Source organism: Amborella trichopoda, chromosome 4, assembly GCF_054954075.1.
Source record: "Amborella trichopoda isolate Santa Cruz 75 chromosome 4, AtrichopodaSantaCruz75HAP2 v2.0, whole genome shotgun sequence".
NCBI classification, from domain to species: Eukaryota; Viridiplantae; Streptophyta; class Magnoliopsida; order Amborellales; family Amborellaceae; genus Amborella; species Amborella trichopoda.
The window spans coordinates 39,973,903-39,995,457 of NC_142339.1; the positions used below are offsets into that span (position 1 = coordinate 39,973,903).

The 21,555-nt window shown below is 41.5% G+C and overlaps 1 protein-coding gene across 10 annotated transcripts in view; it reads left to right on the top strand.

The window, feature by feature from the left end:
* Positions 1-21,555, top strand: part of LOC18423743 (initiation factor 4A-like protein) — a 31,714-nt gene that overhangs the window by 7,345 nt on the left and 2,814 nt on the right. For 4 of the 10 annotated variants that reach the window (XR_016054463.1, XR_002283372.2, XM_020675984.2 and 1 more), the window contains 2 exons: positions 9,547-9,684; positions 12,128-12,361. Coding sequence is in view for 5 of the 10 variants with exons in the window: in XM_020675984.2 (XP_020531643.1) it covers positions 9,547-9,684; positions 12,128-12,361 (372 nt within the window). In the remaining 5 variants the exon portion in view is untranslated. Of the gene's footprint in view, positions 1-9,546; positions 9,685-9,910; positions 10,014-12,127; positions 12,362-21,555 lie in introns of those variants that run through there. The other 6 variants (XR_016054464.1, XR_016054465.1, XM_088865219.1 and 3 more) reach the window with 2 other exon arrangements.

Genomic DNA, 21,555 nt, shown 5'->3' on the forward strand with positions numbered 1-21,555 from the left:
CACGAACCTAATTTAATTATGTGTGCGACATCTTCCTCAATTTCTCCATTTTCTTGGATTATCGACCAAAGATATCGAAAGTTGCGGTCTTTTTGGTACTTCTTGGCTGTCACTCTTAACTACTACCTCGTCTCTACTCCTATTATTACTAAACTTTCATTCCATATATTCTTGTTTCGTCTGGCCAATTCAAAACCTTTAGATTCTAGAGCATTCCTCCAAAGGTCTAACTTTGTGTTGACGTCGTTTCGGGTCTCATCGATCAAAACTATGTCATCTGCAAAGAACATGCACCACGTTACTTCATCCTGTAGATGCCTAGTTAAGTCGTCTACAGCTAAAACAAAGAGATACGGGCTCAATGCTGACCCTTTACGTAGACTTATTGTTACTGAAAACTCACTCATCTCTCCACTAGTTGTTCGTGCACTAGTAAGTGCTTCATCATACGTATTTCTCACCAAGTCGATGTAGTGTTTGGAGACTCCTTTTTTTTCCAATACCCACCAAATCAAATCTTGGGGTACTCTATTAGAAGCTTTCTCTTGATCAATAAAGACCATGTGGAGGTGGTTTCCCTTCGTCCTAAACTTCTCAATCAGTTGCCTAAGTAGGAAAATAACCTCGGTTGTTGATCTGCCTGACATAAAACCAAATTGGTTTTTAGATACATTTGTTTCATGCCTTAGTCGTTGCTCAATCACTTTCTCCTAAAGCTTCATAATATGGTTCATAAGCTTGATCCCTCGATAGTTCGTCCAATTTTGTATATTTCCTTTGTTCTTATAAATAGGTACCACAATGCTTTTCTTCTATTCGTTTGATATTTTCTTTGTTCTCAACATTTTGTTGAACAACTTCGTCAGCCAGTTAATGCCAATCTCCCCCGTGTACTTCCAAACCTTTATCGGGATACCATCTGGTCTTAAAGCCTTTCCCATCTTCATCCATTTTGAAGGTTCTTTCACTTCTGATATCCTAATCCTACGAATGTATCTATGACCTCCGCCCTCATTTATACCAACAGTTCCATCTACCAATATGGTCCTATTTTGTTCGTCATTTAATAATTTTTTAACATAAACTCTCCACCTTTCGTTGACCTCTTCATCCTTCCCATTGTGATCCTCACTCTTAATGCATTTAATATGGTCTAGATCCTTACACTTTTTTCTCTCTCATTTTTGCTAATTTGAAATTTTTTTTTCACCTTTTCTTGTTCATAGCTTACTGTATAGATTATTATATGCCATAAGTTTACCCTTACTTACAATTTGTTTAGCATTTTTCTTTGCATTTTTATATCCTTCAAAGTTTTGATTGTTTCTATTGCACTGCCAAGTTTTATAACATGATTATTTTTCTCTAATGGCCTTTTGAACTTCATCATTCTAGCACCAAGTTTCCTTATCGTAATTTCTTTTCCCTCTAGATTATCTTAAAACTTCTTTTGCTACTTTCTTAATACAGTCAGCCATCTTTTTTATATAACATAACCTCTTGTTCAGAGTTCTATTTTTCTTGCTTTAACTAATTTATCCCTAAATAAGTGTATTTTCTCATTTTTTAAATTCCACCACTTAGTCCTTGAACACCCATTACTTTCACCCCTTCTCTTCCATGTCTTTATGCAGTTGTCTATAATCACGAGCCTATGTTGCGTAGTCAAACTCTCTTCTGGGATAACCTTGCAGTCTTTACATGATGGTCGGTCTACCTTTTTAACTAGGAAGAAGTCTATTTGACTTTTATGCGGTCCACTTTTATAGGCTATTAGATGTTCATCTCTCTTTTTAAAGTAAGTGTTTACAATTGCTAGGCCGTAGGCTATAGCAAAATCTAGAATAGTCTCACCCTTCTCATTTCTTTCCTCGAACCCATGTACCCCTTCATATCCTCTACTATCCTTCCCTACATGATCGTTTAAGTTTCCTCCTAAGAAGGTCATCTCTCCATTTGATATATCTTGGACTATTCCATCCATGTATTTTATCAATTTCATTGATGATTACTCATACTATGTTTATGTGTACTTAAACTTACATAAATCTCATGCAATTGATTACTTTCAGAGATTTAAGTTGGAGGTTGGGAATCAGTTAGGGAATAGGATTAGGATTCTCAGAACTGATTTGGATGTGTATACTTCTGAGTTGTTCAGAAAGTTCTAAAAAGAACATGGGATTCATTGGCAAAAAACGATGTTCTATATTCTATAGCAAAATGGTGTGTTGTCGAGAGAAGGAATCGTGCTCTAATGGATATGGTGAGGTCCATGATGGGACAGGCGAATCGTCCTGTGAAGTTTTGGGGAGATGTTTTCTTTACCATTGTGTACATCTTGAATGGGGTGCCTTTCTAAATTTGTCCCTAAAACCCCTTATGAGTTATGGACGGGTAGAAAGCCTAACCTGTCACACTTACAACTAGGGTTTGTACATATACCAGCTCAATCGACCAGCAAACTAGATAAGAGGTCAATTGGTGTATTTTCATAAGGTATCCTGAAAACTCAAAAAGGTATGTCCTATATTATGAATCTGAAGAGGGTGGTTTAAGAGATGTTGAATCCAACGATGTGGACTTCATTGAGACGAAGTTCCCTAGTAGGAAGAGGTGTAGGATGGCACTAGACCTATATGAGATGGTTGATACTCATGTGGAGAGTGGTGAGGAAATTCCTCCACTAATAGATAATAATAGGAGGATTCCATGATCATTGAGGACAATGGGAGTAAACCTCCATTCATACTTGAACCTTGTAGGAGTGCACGTGGTAGAGTTCCCCGGAGACATTTTGAGATCAAGAGAAAGGTCTAACCTGCATCTTTGTTGATGAGGATGAACCAGGTTCATATCAAGAAGCATTGAGTTTACATGATGTAGGCAAGTGGGTTGCCACAATGGATGAAGAGATTAGTTCCATGAAGAAGAACTGAGTCTGAAAACTCGTGGATCTTCCTCCTGGCAGAAACCCCATTGGGAACAAGTGGGTCCTGAAATTAAGAGAAAGGTCGATAGAACTATGGACAAGTACAAATCTTGTTTGATGGCAAAAGGGTTCACCCAGGTTGAAGGTGTGGACTATGATTAGACATTCTCCCCGGTGGCGAGAATGGCGTCAATTCACCTCATACTTTCCATTATAGCACATTTGGACTTGGAATTTTACCAAATGGATGTTAAGACAGTGTTCCTTGATGGGAATCTAGAGGATGAGATATATATGGAGCAACTAAAGGGCTATGAGATCCATGGACAAGGACATAAGGTCTGTAAGTTTGCCAAGTCCATTTATGGAGTGAAACAATCCTCCTGGACATGAAATTTCATAAAGTTGTGAGCACATATGCTTTTCAATGATTGAGCATGACTGTTGTGTGTACGTCAAATGCTATAAGGAAAGTTTTATGATTTGATGACATTCTAATGGCAAGTAACCACAAGAAGATGATCGATGTGACTAAGGAGTGGCTGTTCACCAACTTTTATATGAAAGACATGGGTGAGGCACATTATGTGTTCGGTGTTAAGATCAAGTGCAATCATTCTAAGATGCTCTTAAGTTTGTCTTAGGATTCTTGCATAAAGAAAATCCTAGAACGGTATAATATAAGCATAGATACTCCTGTTGAGAAGGTTCACATACTTAGTCTAAATATTTGTCCTAAGATAGAGGTTCACATACCTAGACTCATGTTAGTCTCCTTATATATAAATGGATATTTGCAATTGTTTCTATCATTTATGTGAGTGATTGACGGTATTATGGTTTGTTCAGCACACACATGATCTTGATTGCATATTCACACTTGCGCACTAGGACGTGGGTTCATTATAAAAGAGAACTCGTCGACAAGCGAAGGTCTGCTTCTCGCATAGCATGACCTCCCTCAGTGTATAAGATACTGAAGGATGAGACACACACAGGGTGTGTGAGTATCACCTCAATAAGAAGAATTGAGATGAGATTCCATGGTTAGGAATCAACATGATCCATATGTATATGTCGTCCTGCCGGACCATGTAGCTTGTGTAATACCCAGGTGTGAGCATCGGGAATGTTTAGGTTAATTGCTTAGGTGAGATCTTGGGGCTCATTGGATGTGATAGGATGCATGGTTGTGATTGAGCTAAAACCTGCTTTGTGTAAATCTGACGTAAATCCTAGTACTTTATGTAATGTACAACGTGGCATCTGACTCATACCACACATGCTTAGTGATACCATTACTACCAATATAGGTAGAGGAATAAGAGATGATCCCTGTTACCTATTATACCGTGTGAGTATAACCGGTCGCTTAGTGACCTAGAGTCCCTTATTGACCCTGTGACTATTTTAAGAAGTGGACACTTGTTGCTATTTTAGCATGCTCTCTCATGGCCATGTATGATTCGGCCCGGTTGGAGGCAAAGTCGGGAAAACAGTCAGGTCAAAATGGAATTGTAGTTGGGCTAGGGAAGGCCATTGGCATTGCACTTCGATTGGTACCTAGAGAGATCATTGTATTCTATGATGCTCATCAACTGAACTGCGATGAAAAGATTTATCCTGGTTGTTCTTTTGCATAATGTTTTTTGAAAACGAGAATATTATAATTTAATATAATATTTTTGCATATGAATTTCTTGGATTACATGAGAATAATGTTTTATTAGATGAGCTAAGTGGGAGTATACGAAGGGGTGGAGTAGTCTTCTGAGCATAGAGAGCTCATGAGGTATTTGAGGCACTCAAGTTGGTGTAACCAAATGGGTCTAAGTCAGGCTGGAGCATTTTATATTTATTAGAGAGAAGAGGTACTCGTATTCCATGTTAGTTTTTGATGGAAAACTTAATATGATTCTGTCTGTAGAGATGCAGTCGCTCCTTAAGATCTCACAGTTCATTTCCGTATAAGCGTATGGAAGAATTTCTCATAGCCCGACATGTTCCCATCCACTGCGGGACAAGTGGGAGATGTTGAATTTTTTTGTTGCATTCCCCTTTTTGTATTATGGAGTACTTTTTGGGAATTTGGAGCTTTGATTAATAAGATAAGGAGAATTAAGATTAGGTGAAGCATTTTGGATAATGAGAAAATCCAAAATATCTTGAAGATATTGACTTATAGTAAATGATAACACCTTTCATGATGAGGGAATCTTGGAAGGATGGACCACTTATATAAAAGGGGTGTAAAGAGAGATGGTGCATCCTTTTCCCTCGCGCGACTCTCTCTCTCTCTTTGTGTTCTCTCTCTCCCATAAAGTAAGTTCTTCTCTCTCTAAATTCAAAACAAGTACCCAACACATAAACATGTTTTATCAAATGGTTATGGGACTTGAACTATGTATGTTGAACTTTTGTTTCTAGCAATCGAAAATCGTCCTAGGGTTGCAACATTGAATTCTTGAATTGGAGGAGACACATGCGAAAGGAAGAATTGGAAAAAAACTGTATCAGCCGCACGGGAGGAATAATAATTCAAAAAGGTATATGATTTTCATCCAATCCTTCACTTTTTGTGTCTCCGCTGCTTTCTGGATTCACCCTGGAATCCAACAAAAGGAAATTCAAAAGGGCTTTCTCCCCCTTGGAAAACCCACCACCACCATTGTGACCACCGCATCACCACCACCACTAGTCCACCACGGCACCACCTCCAGCACCGCTACTGCATAGCCACGACCACTACCACAACCACCACCGCTACCATGGTGTCACCACCACTCTCCCCACCACTGCCATCACCACCTAAATGTCAACACCCCACCACTCTTCCACCAGCACCAGCACCAGCACCAGCACCAGCACCAGCACCAGCACCAGCACCAGCACCAGCACCAGCACCAGCACCAGCACCAACACTCTGCTGCCACCACCACAACTACTCTACCACCATCTCCATCACTACCACCACTCACCACTCTGCCGCATCGAAAATCCAATGAATGTGTCTCCTTAAGATGGTCTTGTTTTTTTCTTGGGTAAATTCGTAAAGATGGTCTTATTGATTGGCTCATAATGCCACCACTACAACCACTACTACCGCTGCTGCTATTGCTTCACTACTGCTGCTGCTGCTGCTACTACTCCTACTGCTACTGCTAAGTGAATATGAGAGTGAGCTGCTGCAGGTGCTTATCAATACCTATACTAGACAATTACTCGAACAGATCTAGTAGATGAGGTGGTAGCTGGGAGTCTAATCATTCATCCAAGTTGGGTGCTGCATGTGGACACAATTCATGGGTTCCTTCATTCTCGATATTCCTCTTCTTGGAATTTTGGTTTCTCATTATGTGTGTACTCATTTATAATATTTGCAAAACAGTGCAAGGGCTAGCGCATTTATGATAGGTGCTTTAATTCAGACTATTGCTTCTTTGGGAATCTAGGGACATGGAAAGGTTAGAAATAATCTATGGTTTGGAGATCTTGTACATAGGAAGGGCATAGCGCAATAGCTCTCTCAATTTGAGATTATATAATTAATCCATTTTAGAGGGATTGGTTCCGAGGTCCATCTTCTTTTGGAGATTCACTTTGACAACTAAGCTGCCATTCTATCTTCTAATCCTGGTCTTCCATGCAAGGACCAAGTAACAAATGGTCATAATAACAGTGTGACCCCAAGGTTATCACTGTCCCATCAATAGGTAGGATTATGACGAAGGGCAATGGGTCCCACTAAACATGTCAATTATTTAGTTGTATTCTCTCTCTTCTTCCATCCCCACCCAAACCATTGATTGGACAGTGACAAACCGCATGGTTGTTATACCTATGACCATATGTACCAGTGTATGTATTTCCTAAAAATGTTGATTGTTATCCTGTGAAAGAGAAGGTTGTGGTGTTTTGTGAAGTATGCACTGAAAGGCATGGCTTTGTAGAGTTCCAAAGTAGTAGAGTTCCTAAGTATAAGGTCGAAAATATTCTCTTTTCTTTATTAATAACTGAATTCTATTTATGATTGCCACAATACAATGCAGAAAATAAACCTTATTATAGTCTAAGATCTTTGAATCCTACTTCCAAAACTAGAACTTTTTCAAATCTGAACTCGAACTTACAGATTAAGAAAACAAATATGAAACAAGAACAATAAATAAGTAAATAAAATTAGGAAGACTTACTAAACTTTTGTTTAGGGTTGTACCCTTAAGGCTTAGCATACCCCACCCCCAATAACCTAACCGATGGCACACATAATCCTTAGGTAGTGCGGAATCTACCAAACTAGGAAGCACCTTTGGAAAACCCTAATCGGAAAACTAATGAGGTTGAGATTATAGGCAATAATTAGGATTTTCTTAAAGACCATTTTAAGACTTGGGGCATGCCACTAAGTGACACCTCCCCTAGTCTAGTCTAGGGTTGGGCATGCTCCCTTCTGTCTATTTCTTGGGTGGTGTGTGTCACCACAATATCCTTATGGAGGTGGTGTGCCACCTAGAAAGTGGAGAGAGAGTGCTAGAGAGAGAGAAGATTGGCATGGAGGAGAGAGAGAGAAGAAAGAGATTTGAAAACCGTGTTGAGAATGAGGGGGGTTCCCCTCCTTAAGTAGGCCTCAAGGGTCCTTGGTTCTTCCAATCAGATTAGGATTGAATATTATCTAAGGATATCTAGGTAATCTATGAGTTGAGAGAAATAATTTGAGCCATCCATTCTTGAAATCAACCATCATGATTCAGGGAGGATTCTAGGAACTTTATCCCCCGAGTCTTTGACCCATATTTACTTCTATTCTATCTAGATTTTGACAAGTCAAATCATAGCTCTTAAATTATCTAAAGTTCCTTCTTTCACAAAGGCATATGTAGGAATTCAAAAACAAAAAAGTTGGTCAAAATTTATAGTCTAGATTCCTACAATATTTCACAAAATATTTTTACAAATTGGGAAAATGGGGTGTCCTACTATGTGGGACGTGTGGTCCTTGTGGGCCCCACGTCCCACACCATGTCGGTTCCACACATGTAGGGGCTAGGCCCTTACTCCCCCCACATGGTCCCACCATACTTAAACAAATTTCAAAAACACCCGCTTTCTAAGAAAAATTTCAGAAATAATCTTAAGGGCTTTTTGTTCATTTAAAACAATTCAAAACTATGAAAAGCACATAAGTATATCTATGATTGAAAACATTATTTTTGGAGTTCATAAAAAATCTGAAACATGCAAAAATACTTCTATAAGGGGATTGGTACCAACAAGTCAAGAGCAAGTGACTATCATGCCAAGATCCATAATCCACAATTGTCTTCTCAAACCGACCCAATGGGAGCCATGATCCATAGTCATGTGCATAAGCTCATGATTGACCCGACAAAGCTGGCCACTAGAGTGTGGATACATGGTTCTAATATATCGACTACACATGCACACATCACTATAGTTCAAGGGGGACTCTCTCTATGCATATGTATACGTATCCCTTTGTAGGCTTGCTTCCAAAAATGCAGGTATCATATGCACATGACGTGCGGAAGTTTGTTGCGGATTTGGCCCTCTAAAAACGTCTCTGAGCATTTCTCCGACCTCAACAAGGAATGACCTTCAATAAACCCTCAACGGTATTGCCTATGCTTAGGGGAAAGGGTTTTGGTCACGAGCTAGGCCATATACTGCCCAACCAACCATCACACATTCCACTGAAGTGCACAATACACTATAATTCATTATATTTATATGCTCTTACGGCCTTAAAGGCCACAAAACCCCAAACACAAACTTCTGTCACCAAAAAAAAAAATGTATGCACTCCTTATGTACAAGTCAGAAGATCAGTTTTTTGAAACATTCATGAAGGCAATTATCCAAAAAAAGAAAAAGAAAAAGACTTGTTCACAAAGTCCCTAAAACTTGTCTTTTATCAGGCATATTAAATGTGTTGTGCATGATTGATGTTTATGCACCATCTGAGGAGTCTTGCAATAGTGTTTAATATCAAGGTGTTTTAGACTCATATTTAGATCCTAGTCTTTTGCACGTCATTTGTGATATACCTGTCTATGTGCTATCTTTGTCCATGTGTGTAATTTTGACATACATATAATGAAAAGACCTAAAGGTTCTGCCCGTCTTTAGCTTTTTGATTTTGATGCTACTTATATGATCTTTGAATATGGTTATCTTGTGCCTAAAATTGTTCTTTAAAATTGTCAATTACAGTTTGATACATATTACCATAATTGACAACAAGGTGGCGCAATGGACAGTGACACTAGTCCTCTTTTGGTTTTCTGCCTTGGCTACTTTGGGGTTTTTTGCCTTTAGGCCCCAATCATTTTTTGTATAGGGCTACCCTTCTGGGGCAGTCTATTCTTTCGGCGAGTGGCCCAGCTTGTGGGATCCATCTGCTTACTCTTGTACTTATTACTCTTCAATACAAAAGTTAACATTATTAAAAAAAAAAGACAACAAAGTGGCAAAAGAACTTGATTGTGCCAATTAGTAGCTGGTTGTTATTTTATGTATTATTAATATATTTTTTTTTTCTTACCTATATACACGAAACTGGTTTATGTTGAACTTATTTTCTTTAAATTATACAGGAAACATTGGTTGATTTGTTGGACGTGATTGGGAGAAGATCTTCCTTGCCAATTGTGCTGTGTTGCAGTTCTCGTGATGAGCTTGATGCAGTTTGTGCCACTGTGTCGAACTTATCATATATCTCCTCAACTTGTATGGTAGTTACTGAAGCTTTTATGTTTTATGTGTTTCATTTAATCACTTCGATTATTGGTTTTCAGAAATTTACATGACTTTGTTGCTCTTAGTTCATGCATTCGGTGTGAGTTGATAGCACGTATTAGTTTCTGGCGGTTGGAATAGTTTGGTAATTAAAGCAAGTAGGAGTTGATATTGATCTCTACATCTAGTTAAGGGCCTTAATTTGTATATTGAATGGTTCAGGAAAAAGGGCCTTAATTTAGTTAGTTCTAAAGCTTTAGGGCCAATCAATGGTTCACAAGTGAAGGTCCCTCAGGTTTCATCATCCCCTCCATATGGCGCACAGGTATTTAAAATTCATCTGGTTGTGTCCAAAAAGTCCAATTTTCTTGTTTTTTACATAAGTGACATCTCTTAGGGCGCATTTGTTTTTCTGAAAGATATCTTCTGGAAAGTTGAATGTTTTGTTCTGGAAGGTTTAAATAAGTTCTAGGTATTGTGTTCGATAACCTGCTGGAATGTTAAGAAAGTTCTGGGTTCTTTGATAGCATTTATATATTAACCATATAAATATAAATATATAACATAATATAATATATAATATAATTTATTTTATATATTTTATTAAAAATCTGAAAGAATACTTTCAGAATAACAAACACGCCCTTAGAGTAATTGCTTACACCAGGAAAACATGTTTAGCCTTATCCGTTAGAACCATGTCAAACTATGAAGATGTGAAATGATGCAACACAATTCGAATTCATGTGCTCATATCCCACAATAGTTAGCAGATTTACACACCTCACCTTGCAAGGACCTGCATGTATAGCAAAGAGAGATCACAGTTGGTGGGTTGCTGAGTACTTTATTAAGGGTGGCAATGGGCCAGTTGGCCTGGCCCAACTTATGTGGACCATTGGGCTGGGCTTGGGCCTTGAAGATCAAGGCCAGCCCTAGCCTGGCTCGAGTCTGCCCCATTGCCACCCCTAGACTTTAGTAGGTCAGCTGGGAGTGATTCACCCTTAGTTCAGGTGTACTTGATATGTTTCTGGAGATTACAGATGGGTAAGGAGTTTTGTTAGCCTGGCACGAGTCTGCCCCATTACCACCCCTAGACTTTAGTTGGTCGGTTGGTAGGGATTCGCCTTTAGTTAAGGTGTACTCGATATGTTTCTGGAGATTACAGATGTGTAAGGAGTTTTGTTATATATATATTTTCACTTGGACATCATAAAAGCCGATAAGGTCATTGATGCCTTGTCCAATTTAGGGTATGTGGGTCTTGTTGATTATTTCTTTTATTATTTATTTCTTGAACTAAAGGAAAGTACAATATAAAAGCACAAGTGAAAGAATCATAAGAAAGAGATGTTGATGAAGCATTCGAGGAATGGGGTTGAACCTGTGCAAAGTATATTATTTGAGTTGACCGGATCATTGATTTGCACATAAGCGTCTTCATTCGCCTTGTATTGGACATCAGCGGAGTTATGTATGAAGCACAATGGGTAAAGATACTGTGAGAGAGGGGGTTCACTTTTAATGGAGGGCATGACCTTGCAAGCCTGACAGATGACATTGGGGCGATACTCTTCCCAGGACTCTATCTCAGAGACTCGATAGATTGTAAATTTTGCTACTTTGTTTTGTACTTTTTCTCGTCTATTTAATGAATATTCCTTCTATTTTTTTTTTTTCAAATGAATCTTCTACTTACTGTCATTGGCTACATTGTATCATCTCACGCTGCTAAACATCCATAATCTATGTAAGCTAAGAAACTATATGAACTCCAAGGTCGAGGCTTAATTTCAGCACCTCTTCAAATTATCATTCTATATTGATGATATGGGTTCTATGTGTAAAAACTTTAGATTGTAAAATGTGGTGTTTTTTTTTTCCTTTTCTTTTCTTCTTGCTGAATATACTCTTTAACAAGCAATAAACCAAGTCGGGCTACATTGTATGATCTCATGTTGCTGAAGGTCCAAGACAAAAATGGTAGCTCGAAGTGTCTCCTATTCATTTTTTTGTGTACTTTCTATTGTAAACATATTTTGGTAGTCATGCCTCTTCCAGAAATGAGAGAGAATCATCTTTAGATATTCACTTCTTGATCTTTTGAATGCGTGGCCATGAAGTAGTTTACATAACATGCATTCGCTAAGCTCTATTCTTGAAAATTATTGCTATTTTTGTGTTGCTGACTGCATAGTCCTTATTTTTCTAACCATGTTCCGACCAAATGCATATCATGTGGGTTATTATTAGTATTTGGGTTATCAAGTATCTGATTATGCAGATCACTTCCTCAATTTAAAATTATTGCTCGTGGAGTTACCAAAACTATGAAAACCTTGAAAGAATGGGGACCTTGTCTTGGTTTAATCTATCTAGCTTGACTACTAATGCTATGATCTTTGTCTTCTAATAAAGTCTTAGTCATCTTCTGTACAGTATAGTGACCTTGCAGAAAGTGAGCGTGCATCTATACTTGATAATTTTCGGCAAGTAGCAGCACAATGGAATAAAAGGAGTGATGACCTTCCATCGGATCAGTCTGAGTCAGGATGTGAACAGAAACGATCTTATATGATGGTTGTAACCGACGCCTGCCTGCCCATGATTGGTGTTGGAGAGGCACCAATTCCTGCTCGTGTTCTAATAAACTATGAGTTGCCGACAAAGAAGGTGAGCGAGAGTCTACTTGTACCTAAACTAGAGTATTACATTACCACATCTTTCAAGGGAAGAAAAAAACCAAGGTTCTTTTTTGTTTGTCTTCAGCATGTAATACCTCCTTTTTACATCATGAGTGTTATACTGACTAAAACAGGAGTATCTGATGTCATATGTCAAGTTCCTGATTGATGTTTTTTTTTCTTTTTGGTTGGTTCAACGGTAGCAATTGAACTTTTAATGTAGCATTGCCTGATGTCAACTGCTAACTGCTCAAGCCCAATTCCTAGTTCCTAGTTCCTGATTGATGTTGCATCATTTTCCTTAACATATTGTGGTGCTGTTAGCATTGATTGTCTGGACACAGCATGCTGGTTAAATTATAGATTGTTACTTATCCTATAGATTGTTACTTATCCTATATCTGCTTGTGTTGTATTCTTTGGTTTTAGCCTTCTGCATCAAGCCAAATCTTGTATGTTCTTGCTCACTGGTCTGGTTCTTTTGTCAGGCGTTTTCTGTCTACAGCTCTTTTTTGATTGTTTGTTTGTTTGTTGTTGTTTTAAATAGTAGGCGGATTTAAATAATGAGTTATGGACAAGTATACAGGGCTTGTTTCTAAATACTCCTAGAGATGAGAACCGAGTGAAAGAGCAAAACTAAGAAATGGATCTTCTCATTACAGACAAAATTAATTTGATAATGGATTTCAAAGAAATTATATGCAGAAAACTGTCCTTACATTAATAATTGGTCATTGCTCACCAATGTTCAAAAAATCGAACCTGCCTCATAAACTGGCCAAGGGCCGGTTTCGAGTAGCCGGTTCAACCGGCCTAACCAGGCAAGTCCCGGCCTGTCAAAAGAGTGTTAAAAAAATGAAACAAATACAAAACAAATCTAAAAAAATATGAAAAGAATATTTAAAGTACGATTAAACAAAGTACATCCACATGAAGTTGAAAATTAGTGACAAATGGATTTAAAAAAATCAATTTATGCTCAGTGGTATTTTTTAAATTTTCCAAAAAATATGGGAAAATGTAAAAATAAGTATTCATGGCGAAAACACTTTCCAATCTTTGCCAAAACTATAAAAATAAAATAAAAAACACATTACAAACAAATCCCTTATTTTTTAGGATTTTATATAATTTTTTTAAAATACCCGGCCGGATCACCAAAACCGGCCAGTGCCAGATTCCGATCTAACTGGCTGGTTCCGAGTTGAACCAGCCGAGTTTGTGACCACTATTGCCCCCATTCCACATTCTAAACATGAATGTACTCATGCATGCCCTTTTTGGGCTGTTTCTTTTGGTTTTTTTTTCTCCCCCTTGGGAAAGCTGTTATCCTTCTTTGTAAGGTCTTCTATCTTCTCCCAACTTTCACACTTATCTGTAATTCGACCAAGATAGTAGACAAGTATTTTCTTAGCCTCCCTTGCACAACCATTTGGACAGTTCAGATTTGTTAACACTTATGTCTCTTGCATAGCCCGATAGCCCTTTGAATTGTATCCGTATTATATGTATATGTAAGTGGGCTAGGGACATTAGCATAATCATTTGTCCCATGCGAAGGTGGAGGTCACCCACCCCTTCGAGGAGGGACGTCTCATCTTCCTTGGCCAGGTCCTCCCACACCATCATAACACCTTTCCTTACTTCTCGTATTTATAAATCTTTTGCCTTCTTTCTTCTAGATAATCTTCACATATGAAGAAATTGCAAAATATCAAGAAGGCATGTTGATCCATGCCTGCAGTCTTTCTTCTAAACACCTGAATTAATAAATGTGAAGACACTTGATAACAAAATACTCAAACAATGAACTGAAATTTCTTCTAGGAATGATGAGTCAACCAGAGAGATTGGCAACTCTTTCAAAAGAAAATGCAAGCGAAGATGCTAAAGCCGTAGGAAGAGGTGTTACAGAGCTCAGGAACTTGGGCTGTTAGATTAGCTGTAGTGAACATGAGTCCTCAACACCTGTCCAAATAATTAAAATCTCTTCCCTACCTGAAGAACAAGCACACAGATGCTCCCATAGGTGCTCTCCCTTAATAGAAGAACAAGCATGCAGATGCTCCCACAGGCATCTTCATGCCCCAACCCTTCGCCCTAATGAAAATAGTGACATGTTATGTCTGGGCTCTAACAGTCCCACAACAAAAGAGACGTGCTTCACCTTGTCCGTAGATGCTAATGTAATGTCCTGGTCATCATAGAAGACCAAGTTAGATTCCCGTTACTTCTCCGTCGTTTGATCAGTTTGGGGTAGAAGACACTAGACCTGGGCTGCTCTTCCAGGCCAAGGTAGGCATTTGGATCATTTGGAGCTATAGTTACCAGAATTGTCCACCCTAGGTAGAAATTCTAGTTTGGAATTGCTATTCCTCGCTTCTATGAAGGAATTGCTACAAATCCTGATTCCTGGAAGTTAAGAATCACGATTCGACATTTTTTGAATCTGGTACCAATATCTTTGAAATCTAGATGCCACATCACCCAATTTTGCGATTCATAAGTGTACAAGACCGTCGTTCAACCAATATGAGACCTCGCTTCCAATTTTTAGGAATTGCAATTAGAGATATTGAATCTAAGATCCACAACATCAATATGATTGCCAAAATTTTATTGAATCCTTGGATTTTTTTATTTTTTTGATAATGTTAACCTTAAATTAATAGAGAGAAAAGAAGAGTACAAAAGACCTTGGCAATTCACAGAAAAGGATCCTCAAGGGAAGACAAAATAAAAGGCAGGATCAAGTCCTTTATTAGGAGGTTACAACTGGGTAGCAACCTAATAAAATAGGTCGATCTGAAGATCAAAAAATAGAACAGTCCAAAAAAGCTGAAACCCAAAAAATATCAATTGTCCGCCATCGTAGCTGCTTCTTTGGCGAGCGTATCAGCTTCCTGGTTTCCTTCTCTCCATGTATGCATCCACACAATGGACATATTCTTGCAAAGTTGATGAATCTTGTCAAACACTTGCACCCGGATCCAGGGGGGTCAGCAAGAAAGTCTCTGAGCCCAAGAAATGGTATTCTTGGAGTCGCCTTCCACCACTAAAGAGTGCAGGTGGAAGGGTTGTATGAGTTTCAAGCCTTCCAAAAGCACGAGGATTTCGGTTTCCATAGAGTTGGTATGGCCAATATGTTTGGATACTGTGGCTAGTGTAGAGCCGAGGTGGTCTCTAAGCATGGCTCCTACACCTGACGGGCCCAGGTTCCCGATGGAGCAGTCATCGAAATTCAGTTTGATCTCTCCTACTGTAGGGGGCTTCCACCTAGTGGTCCTGATCAGACGCACTCGATGGACTTGGAGGACATTGCTCCAATCGTGGCTGAAAACCGATACTGGAACTCCTTTGAAGCTCCGATGGTTGGTTGCCCAGAAGATGATTGTGGACTTGAGCTTGTTAAAAACTTTGTTCCAAGGGGAGTACTCTCCCCGGAATGTTTTGTTGTTGCGCTCGATCCATATGGGCCATAGATTAGCTGCCACTGAGGATTTTCAGAGCAGTATCCCCGCCTTTGGCCAAGGATAGGGTTTGATGGCTGAACAAATGGATGTTACCTCTATCGGTAGCACCCACTAAACATTGAATAGCTTGAGAATTGCCCCCCAAAGATTGAAGGCAAAGGGACAATTCAGCGATAGATGATTATTTGTTTCCTCAGCTGCTTGACACATGACGCATCGATTGGGTATTGGAATACCCCTTCTCTGCAACTGATCTACTGTGAGGAATCTCTGAGAGAGAGCTAGCCACATGAAGATCTGGATTTGGCAGGGCAAGGGGGGGGGGGGGGGGGGAGAAGAAGGAGTCTCAGGCATGAGCAGCTATGGCCACAAGTGCCAAAGGAAAAGTAGGGGCAAAGAAAGGCTTCAATAGAAAGAGGAAACCGTGTATAGGCCATAAGGAGCAGGTGCCCAAATCATATGATCGGGACCTGTGGGTAAAAGGAAGCAGGCATGTAGTTTTGCTGCTAAGTTTGTGAAGCTCACAATTTATCAAAAAACCAAAAAAAAAAATTGTGAAGCTCCCAATCTCCGGGTCTTTAAGAGCTCTCTTGAATACTGGGTTCCACGAGCGAGAGGACCCTGCCAATAGCATTTCATCCGCTATGGTAGCCCCTTGATCTCGAGGCAGAGAATAGAAATCAGGGAACCTGTCGCTGAGAGGAGTGTGGCCTAACCATAGGTCTTGCCAGAAAAGCATACGGTTACCTGATCTCAGATGGAATCTAATCGGGACTTGAAGGCGTGGAAGGTTGAACTGATCGACCTCCAAATGCCTGAAGATCTTTGGTTGGTCCTACAATTTGGTAGCCATGTATTGGGAAGATGGTATTTGTGCTTGAGTATATCTATCCACAGCTGATTCCCCAGGTTCGTCATGCACCAGCACCACTTACTGAGGAGGGCTAAATTTTGAGTTTTAAGGTTTCTGATTCCTAGTCCTCCCCTTTGCCTAGATTGGCAAAGTTTGTTCCAAGCAAGTAAGTAAAATTTGTTGTTGGTTCCATCACCGGACCAGAAAAACCTTCTCATTAACTGTTCGAACCTGCAGCTTATTGCCACGAGCATGCGGAATAAAGACATTTGGTAGACCGGGATGTTAGCCAGAATGGCTTTGATCACAGTTAATCTTCCTCCCGGAGAAAGGAAGCGACCCTTCCATCCTACAAGTCTACGGTCCACTTTGTCTATGATATGAGACGACAATCTCAATTTTGGTTTGCCTAAGTAGAGTGGCAGACCTAGGTATTTGGAAGGCAAAGCTTCGGCCTTGCAACCCTATCTTTCGGCAAAGGTGGATAGGGTTGTTGGATCACATTTACCTCCATCATCTTGGTTTTGTTGAAGTTGACTTTAAAGCTGGTTGCATATTCAAAGCAGCAGAGAAATAGGAAAAGATTGTGAATCTCTTATGTTATAGCATTGTAGAATACTAATGTATCATCTGCATACTGAAGGTGAGGGGGCCTGATTTCCCTCCGAAAAGCCATGCAATCGTCCAGTCGTAAACATTCTGGATATAGACTTGCTGAAGACCTCAGTTGCGATGGCAAATAGAAATGGGGCCTTTGGTAGAGGGGAAGTATCCTTTGGGGGTACCATTAATGACGATGGAGAAATGAGGATGTGAGTAACATGCTCTCATCCGTCCTCTCCATTTGGAACCGAATCCCATCCTGGACTGAGATTCTTCAAGGAAATCCCAATCTACATGGTCGTAGGTCTTTTTCCAGTCCAGCTTAACTACAATTCCAGGGGCTTTGGCCAGATGTCTTATATGAATACATTCATGAGCCACTAGGGCCCCATCTAGGATTTGTCGATCCTTGATGAAAGCACTTTGGGAAGTTGAAATGAATAAAGGGAGAACCTCTTTAAGGAGGGAGGCTAGGACTTTGGCTAGGATTTTGTAGGTGGAGTTCACCAAGCTTATGGGACGGAAATCTTTCAGTTGGGTTGCCCCTTCAACTTTGGGAATGAGTGTGATGAAAGTGGCATTCATGGACCTATTGATGATAACCCTTGAGTAGAATTCCTCAAACAGTTTGAGTAAGTCCTCTCTAAAAGATCCCCAAAAGAGTTTGAACGGTGCAATACGGTAGCCATTGGGTCCAAGGGTTCTATCAGAGTCTAGGTCAGAAGGCGTATAATTGTATTGTCTCTGCGCCTGCAATTGGTAGTCTTATGGTAGAATCCAGTGTTGAGGTCCCCGGCCTTAAGCCACTTAATCCTAGATCTCTGATACTGGAAGATTTCCTCCTTTAAGATGGCTTGGTATTGGAGCTTCAGTTCATCTCTGAGTGTGGATTTAGGGACCGAGAGGGGTCTGGATTCTTCTAGCGAGTCTAGAGTTTGTATGGTTTGCAGGGAAGCTGATTTCTGTGTTCCTAAAACCCCCGGTAGACCCTACTCTAGGATTTAAGGTGACGCTTCAATAATTGCAACTTGCATTGAAGTTTAAAGCCAGCCTAGCCATCAACCATATTCGAGAGAGAGGTCCACCATTCTGGTAGTAGGTTAAGGAGTGACTGTTCTTCTAACCAAGCTAGTTCGAACCTAAGGGTTTAGGTCTAGACTCTGCCTGTTTGGAGTCTAGAAGTATGGGACAGTAGTCGGAGGTGGGTTTAGGGAGAGCCAAAGAGTGGGTCTTAGGAAAAGTAGAATCCCAGTGTATAGAAATTAGGAATCGGTCAAGCTTTGAGAGGGTGGGGTTGGATGAATGACTGGACCAGGTAAATTGGGCTCCTTGATAGGGAAGGTCCAGCAGGTTGTTCAAGGTGATGAAGTTGGAGAAGGCTGACATTGTCGGGGTGATTCTAGTTGAGGTGTTTCTCTCATGGGACCACCTCGTAACGTTGAAATTCCCACCTATACACCAGATGAGATTGGGCAGATTGGCAACTTGGTTGAATTCTTCCCATAGGAGAAGTCGGTCGATGTCCAAATTGGGTTGACCGTGGAAAATTTCCAGGGCAGGCCATTAGGGATCCTATAGAGTAGGATGGTAATAGAGAATTTGGAAGCTTGGTGGGACAATAGAGATTGTGCAGTGGGGTCCCAAATGACCCATATTCCTCCTGTTGCCCCTTCAGCTGGGAATGTGACTCATTGACAAGGTCTGTGCCCCCAAATTTGTCGCACATGAATCAAAGTAGGTTCAGGGAGTTTTGTCTCTGTAAGAGCCAAAATGGTTGGTTTAAACCTAAAGCAATGGTCCCTGACTTCTTCCTTTTTTTGTGGCAGTCCAAGCCCTCTGATATTCCATGAGAGTATCAATATTGCGGTGAGAAAGGCAAGAGGAGAGTTCTTGAGGGATTGCCTGACTAAAAAACCTATGGGGTGATCTTTAGGTAGGATAGACAGGGAAAGGTTGGAGGAAGAAGGTCTATAATAGTTGATAGTACAAGCCAAATTGGCTAACTCCCGGGTACCTTTCTTACTCCAACCCTCCTGACCCTCATCCCGAGGCAACCCTCACCCAAACCTGCCACCACCTTCCATCAGTACATCGGAAGCAGATCCTCTTCGGCTCCGTGCCAGAGACGCTCCACCTACCCTTTCTCGGCCTACCCTCACCATCTCTGAAGCCTCCCATCCCGACGTCACCTCTTGTACACCGCCACCCCACAGTGGCCCCGCCATCATTGCCACCGCAATATCCCGAAGCGGCGGCTATGAGGGACCGCTCCCTGTCTTACTTGGCCAAACCTATGGTTCCCTTTCTAGTCCCCTTTCATCAGGGACCTACCCTGTAACCTCCTCTTTCTCCTCTTCTCATCGATTTAGATTCAGACTGGGAAGACGAACCACAACAGCACGACCACTTTCCATCAGCTGTTGTGGACCCTGTCTAAGCAGACCAATCACAGAAGCACGACCTCTCTCTCGGTTGTTCAGGACCCTATTCGAGCGGAGACAATTACAAAACCTATGGACCCCAACCTCTTGCTTCGTGCCTTGCTCCCACCTGTTCTAGTGGGTCTCCCTACTGACCCTCTAAGTGGAGACCCCATCATCATATCTATCCCGATTGTTCATCCTTCTCCCATCCCCGTGTTTATCCCAAACTTCTATCCTCCATCCCCTCTACCTGTTCCCCCAACCTTCATTGACCCTTTTTCTGCTCTACTTCCACACAATTTCTCAACCCCTTTTTTCCCTTACCAACCTAGGCCTCCCCCTGACCCACCCACACCCCTCCTCCACCCTTCTCAACACGCCAGTTCTCCTACCCTTGTTTCTCAGGGCCTTCAAATTGCCTCTCAACCCACCACTCACTCCCCCATTACCAACCCTAGGCCTGACCATCTTCGGTGTCTCCGCCCTCACACTCATCTCGTTTCACCCCCACATCTGGAAGACTCCCCACCTCCTCTATTGCATCACCCCCCTCAATTAAGGCCACTTGTTCACCACACCTTTCTCCGGTTAAACCAGTTTCTACCTCGACAGGGGACCCTTTCGGTCTCTCCACAGGCATTTTCAGACTCACTGAAGAAGACGAGTCTCAGTTTCCGGTGTTACCAGCCTTACCCTCCCTTGTCCCATCCACCTTAGACTCAACAGGTTTGTCCCTATCAATGGAGATCATGGGGGATCCTCTCCCCCCCTCCCTCGGTGGACTCGAACTATGTCAATGAAATCGATGAGGGTCAAGGACAGATCCAGGACATCTTGAAAGTGATAAGCTTCCCACAATCTGGACCCAAAGGACCGTTTCTCGAATTCTTCAAGGCTGACCTGCAGTCATGAGTTCGAGGTGTCAGGAAAGGGGGCAGCGACTTACAAGTGTCATGTGAGGACATCGGCGGGCCCGGGGGGGGGAATGAGGGGGCATGCGTACGTCCATCCGAAGGTACCTGAACAGTCGTTCGTGTCAATGTGTCATCAGTGGTGGGCGGTGTTGTCAGGGCACTGTCAGGATGAAGTGGGTGGCCTGATTGAGCTGGGTTGGCTATGGCCCGACCCATAAGCTCTGGGGACTGCCGAGTGGCATGGCGGTAGTCAAGGTCAACGCTGAGATTATGAGGGGCGGTTGGAGTGGAAAGGGATAGGGGAGGAGGGGGTGGAGGTTGTGGTTGGGATGGAAGTGGAGGAGGTGGTGGTGGTGGCAGAGGTGGGCTTAAAGGTGGGGGAGGAGGCGTGGGCGGGCGTAGGGAGGGTGGTTGAGGTGGATGAGGAGATTGAGGAAGTAAGATAGGTTGAGAGGAGTCCTTTCCGTGGGTGTCTAAAGGGTTGAGGTTTGTCGTTGCTGCTAGTTTTACATCTTCTAGAGATGAGGGTCTAGTGGTCTGAAGTATCGGGTGGATGAACGAAAGACTCTTCGTGAGAAAAGGCACTCTGTGAGAGCCCCATCAGAGAGACGAGGCGAGGCGGGGCTAGCCAGGAGATGCCGTCGACCAAGAAATGAAAATCCGGAAGAAGTTTCCAGCCACTTCTAGCCAGAGGAAAGGTGGGATGTATTGGGGGTTTGAACTTCGGCCACTTCTAGCAAAAGGTTCTCCATTGACTTCCAGTGAACTGCTACGAAGGAGCCGTAGGCATTGCCGATGGCTTTGAAGGTATCCTGGCACGAGGAATGAAGGGGAATACCAGAAGCCGTAATCCAAGTTTTTTGCTGGTGGAAGGCTCCCAAATCTTCGGGCCATTTGGAGAGGTTTAGGGAAGCTCC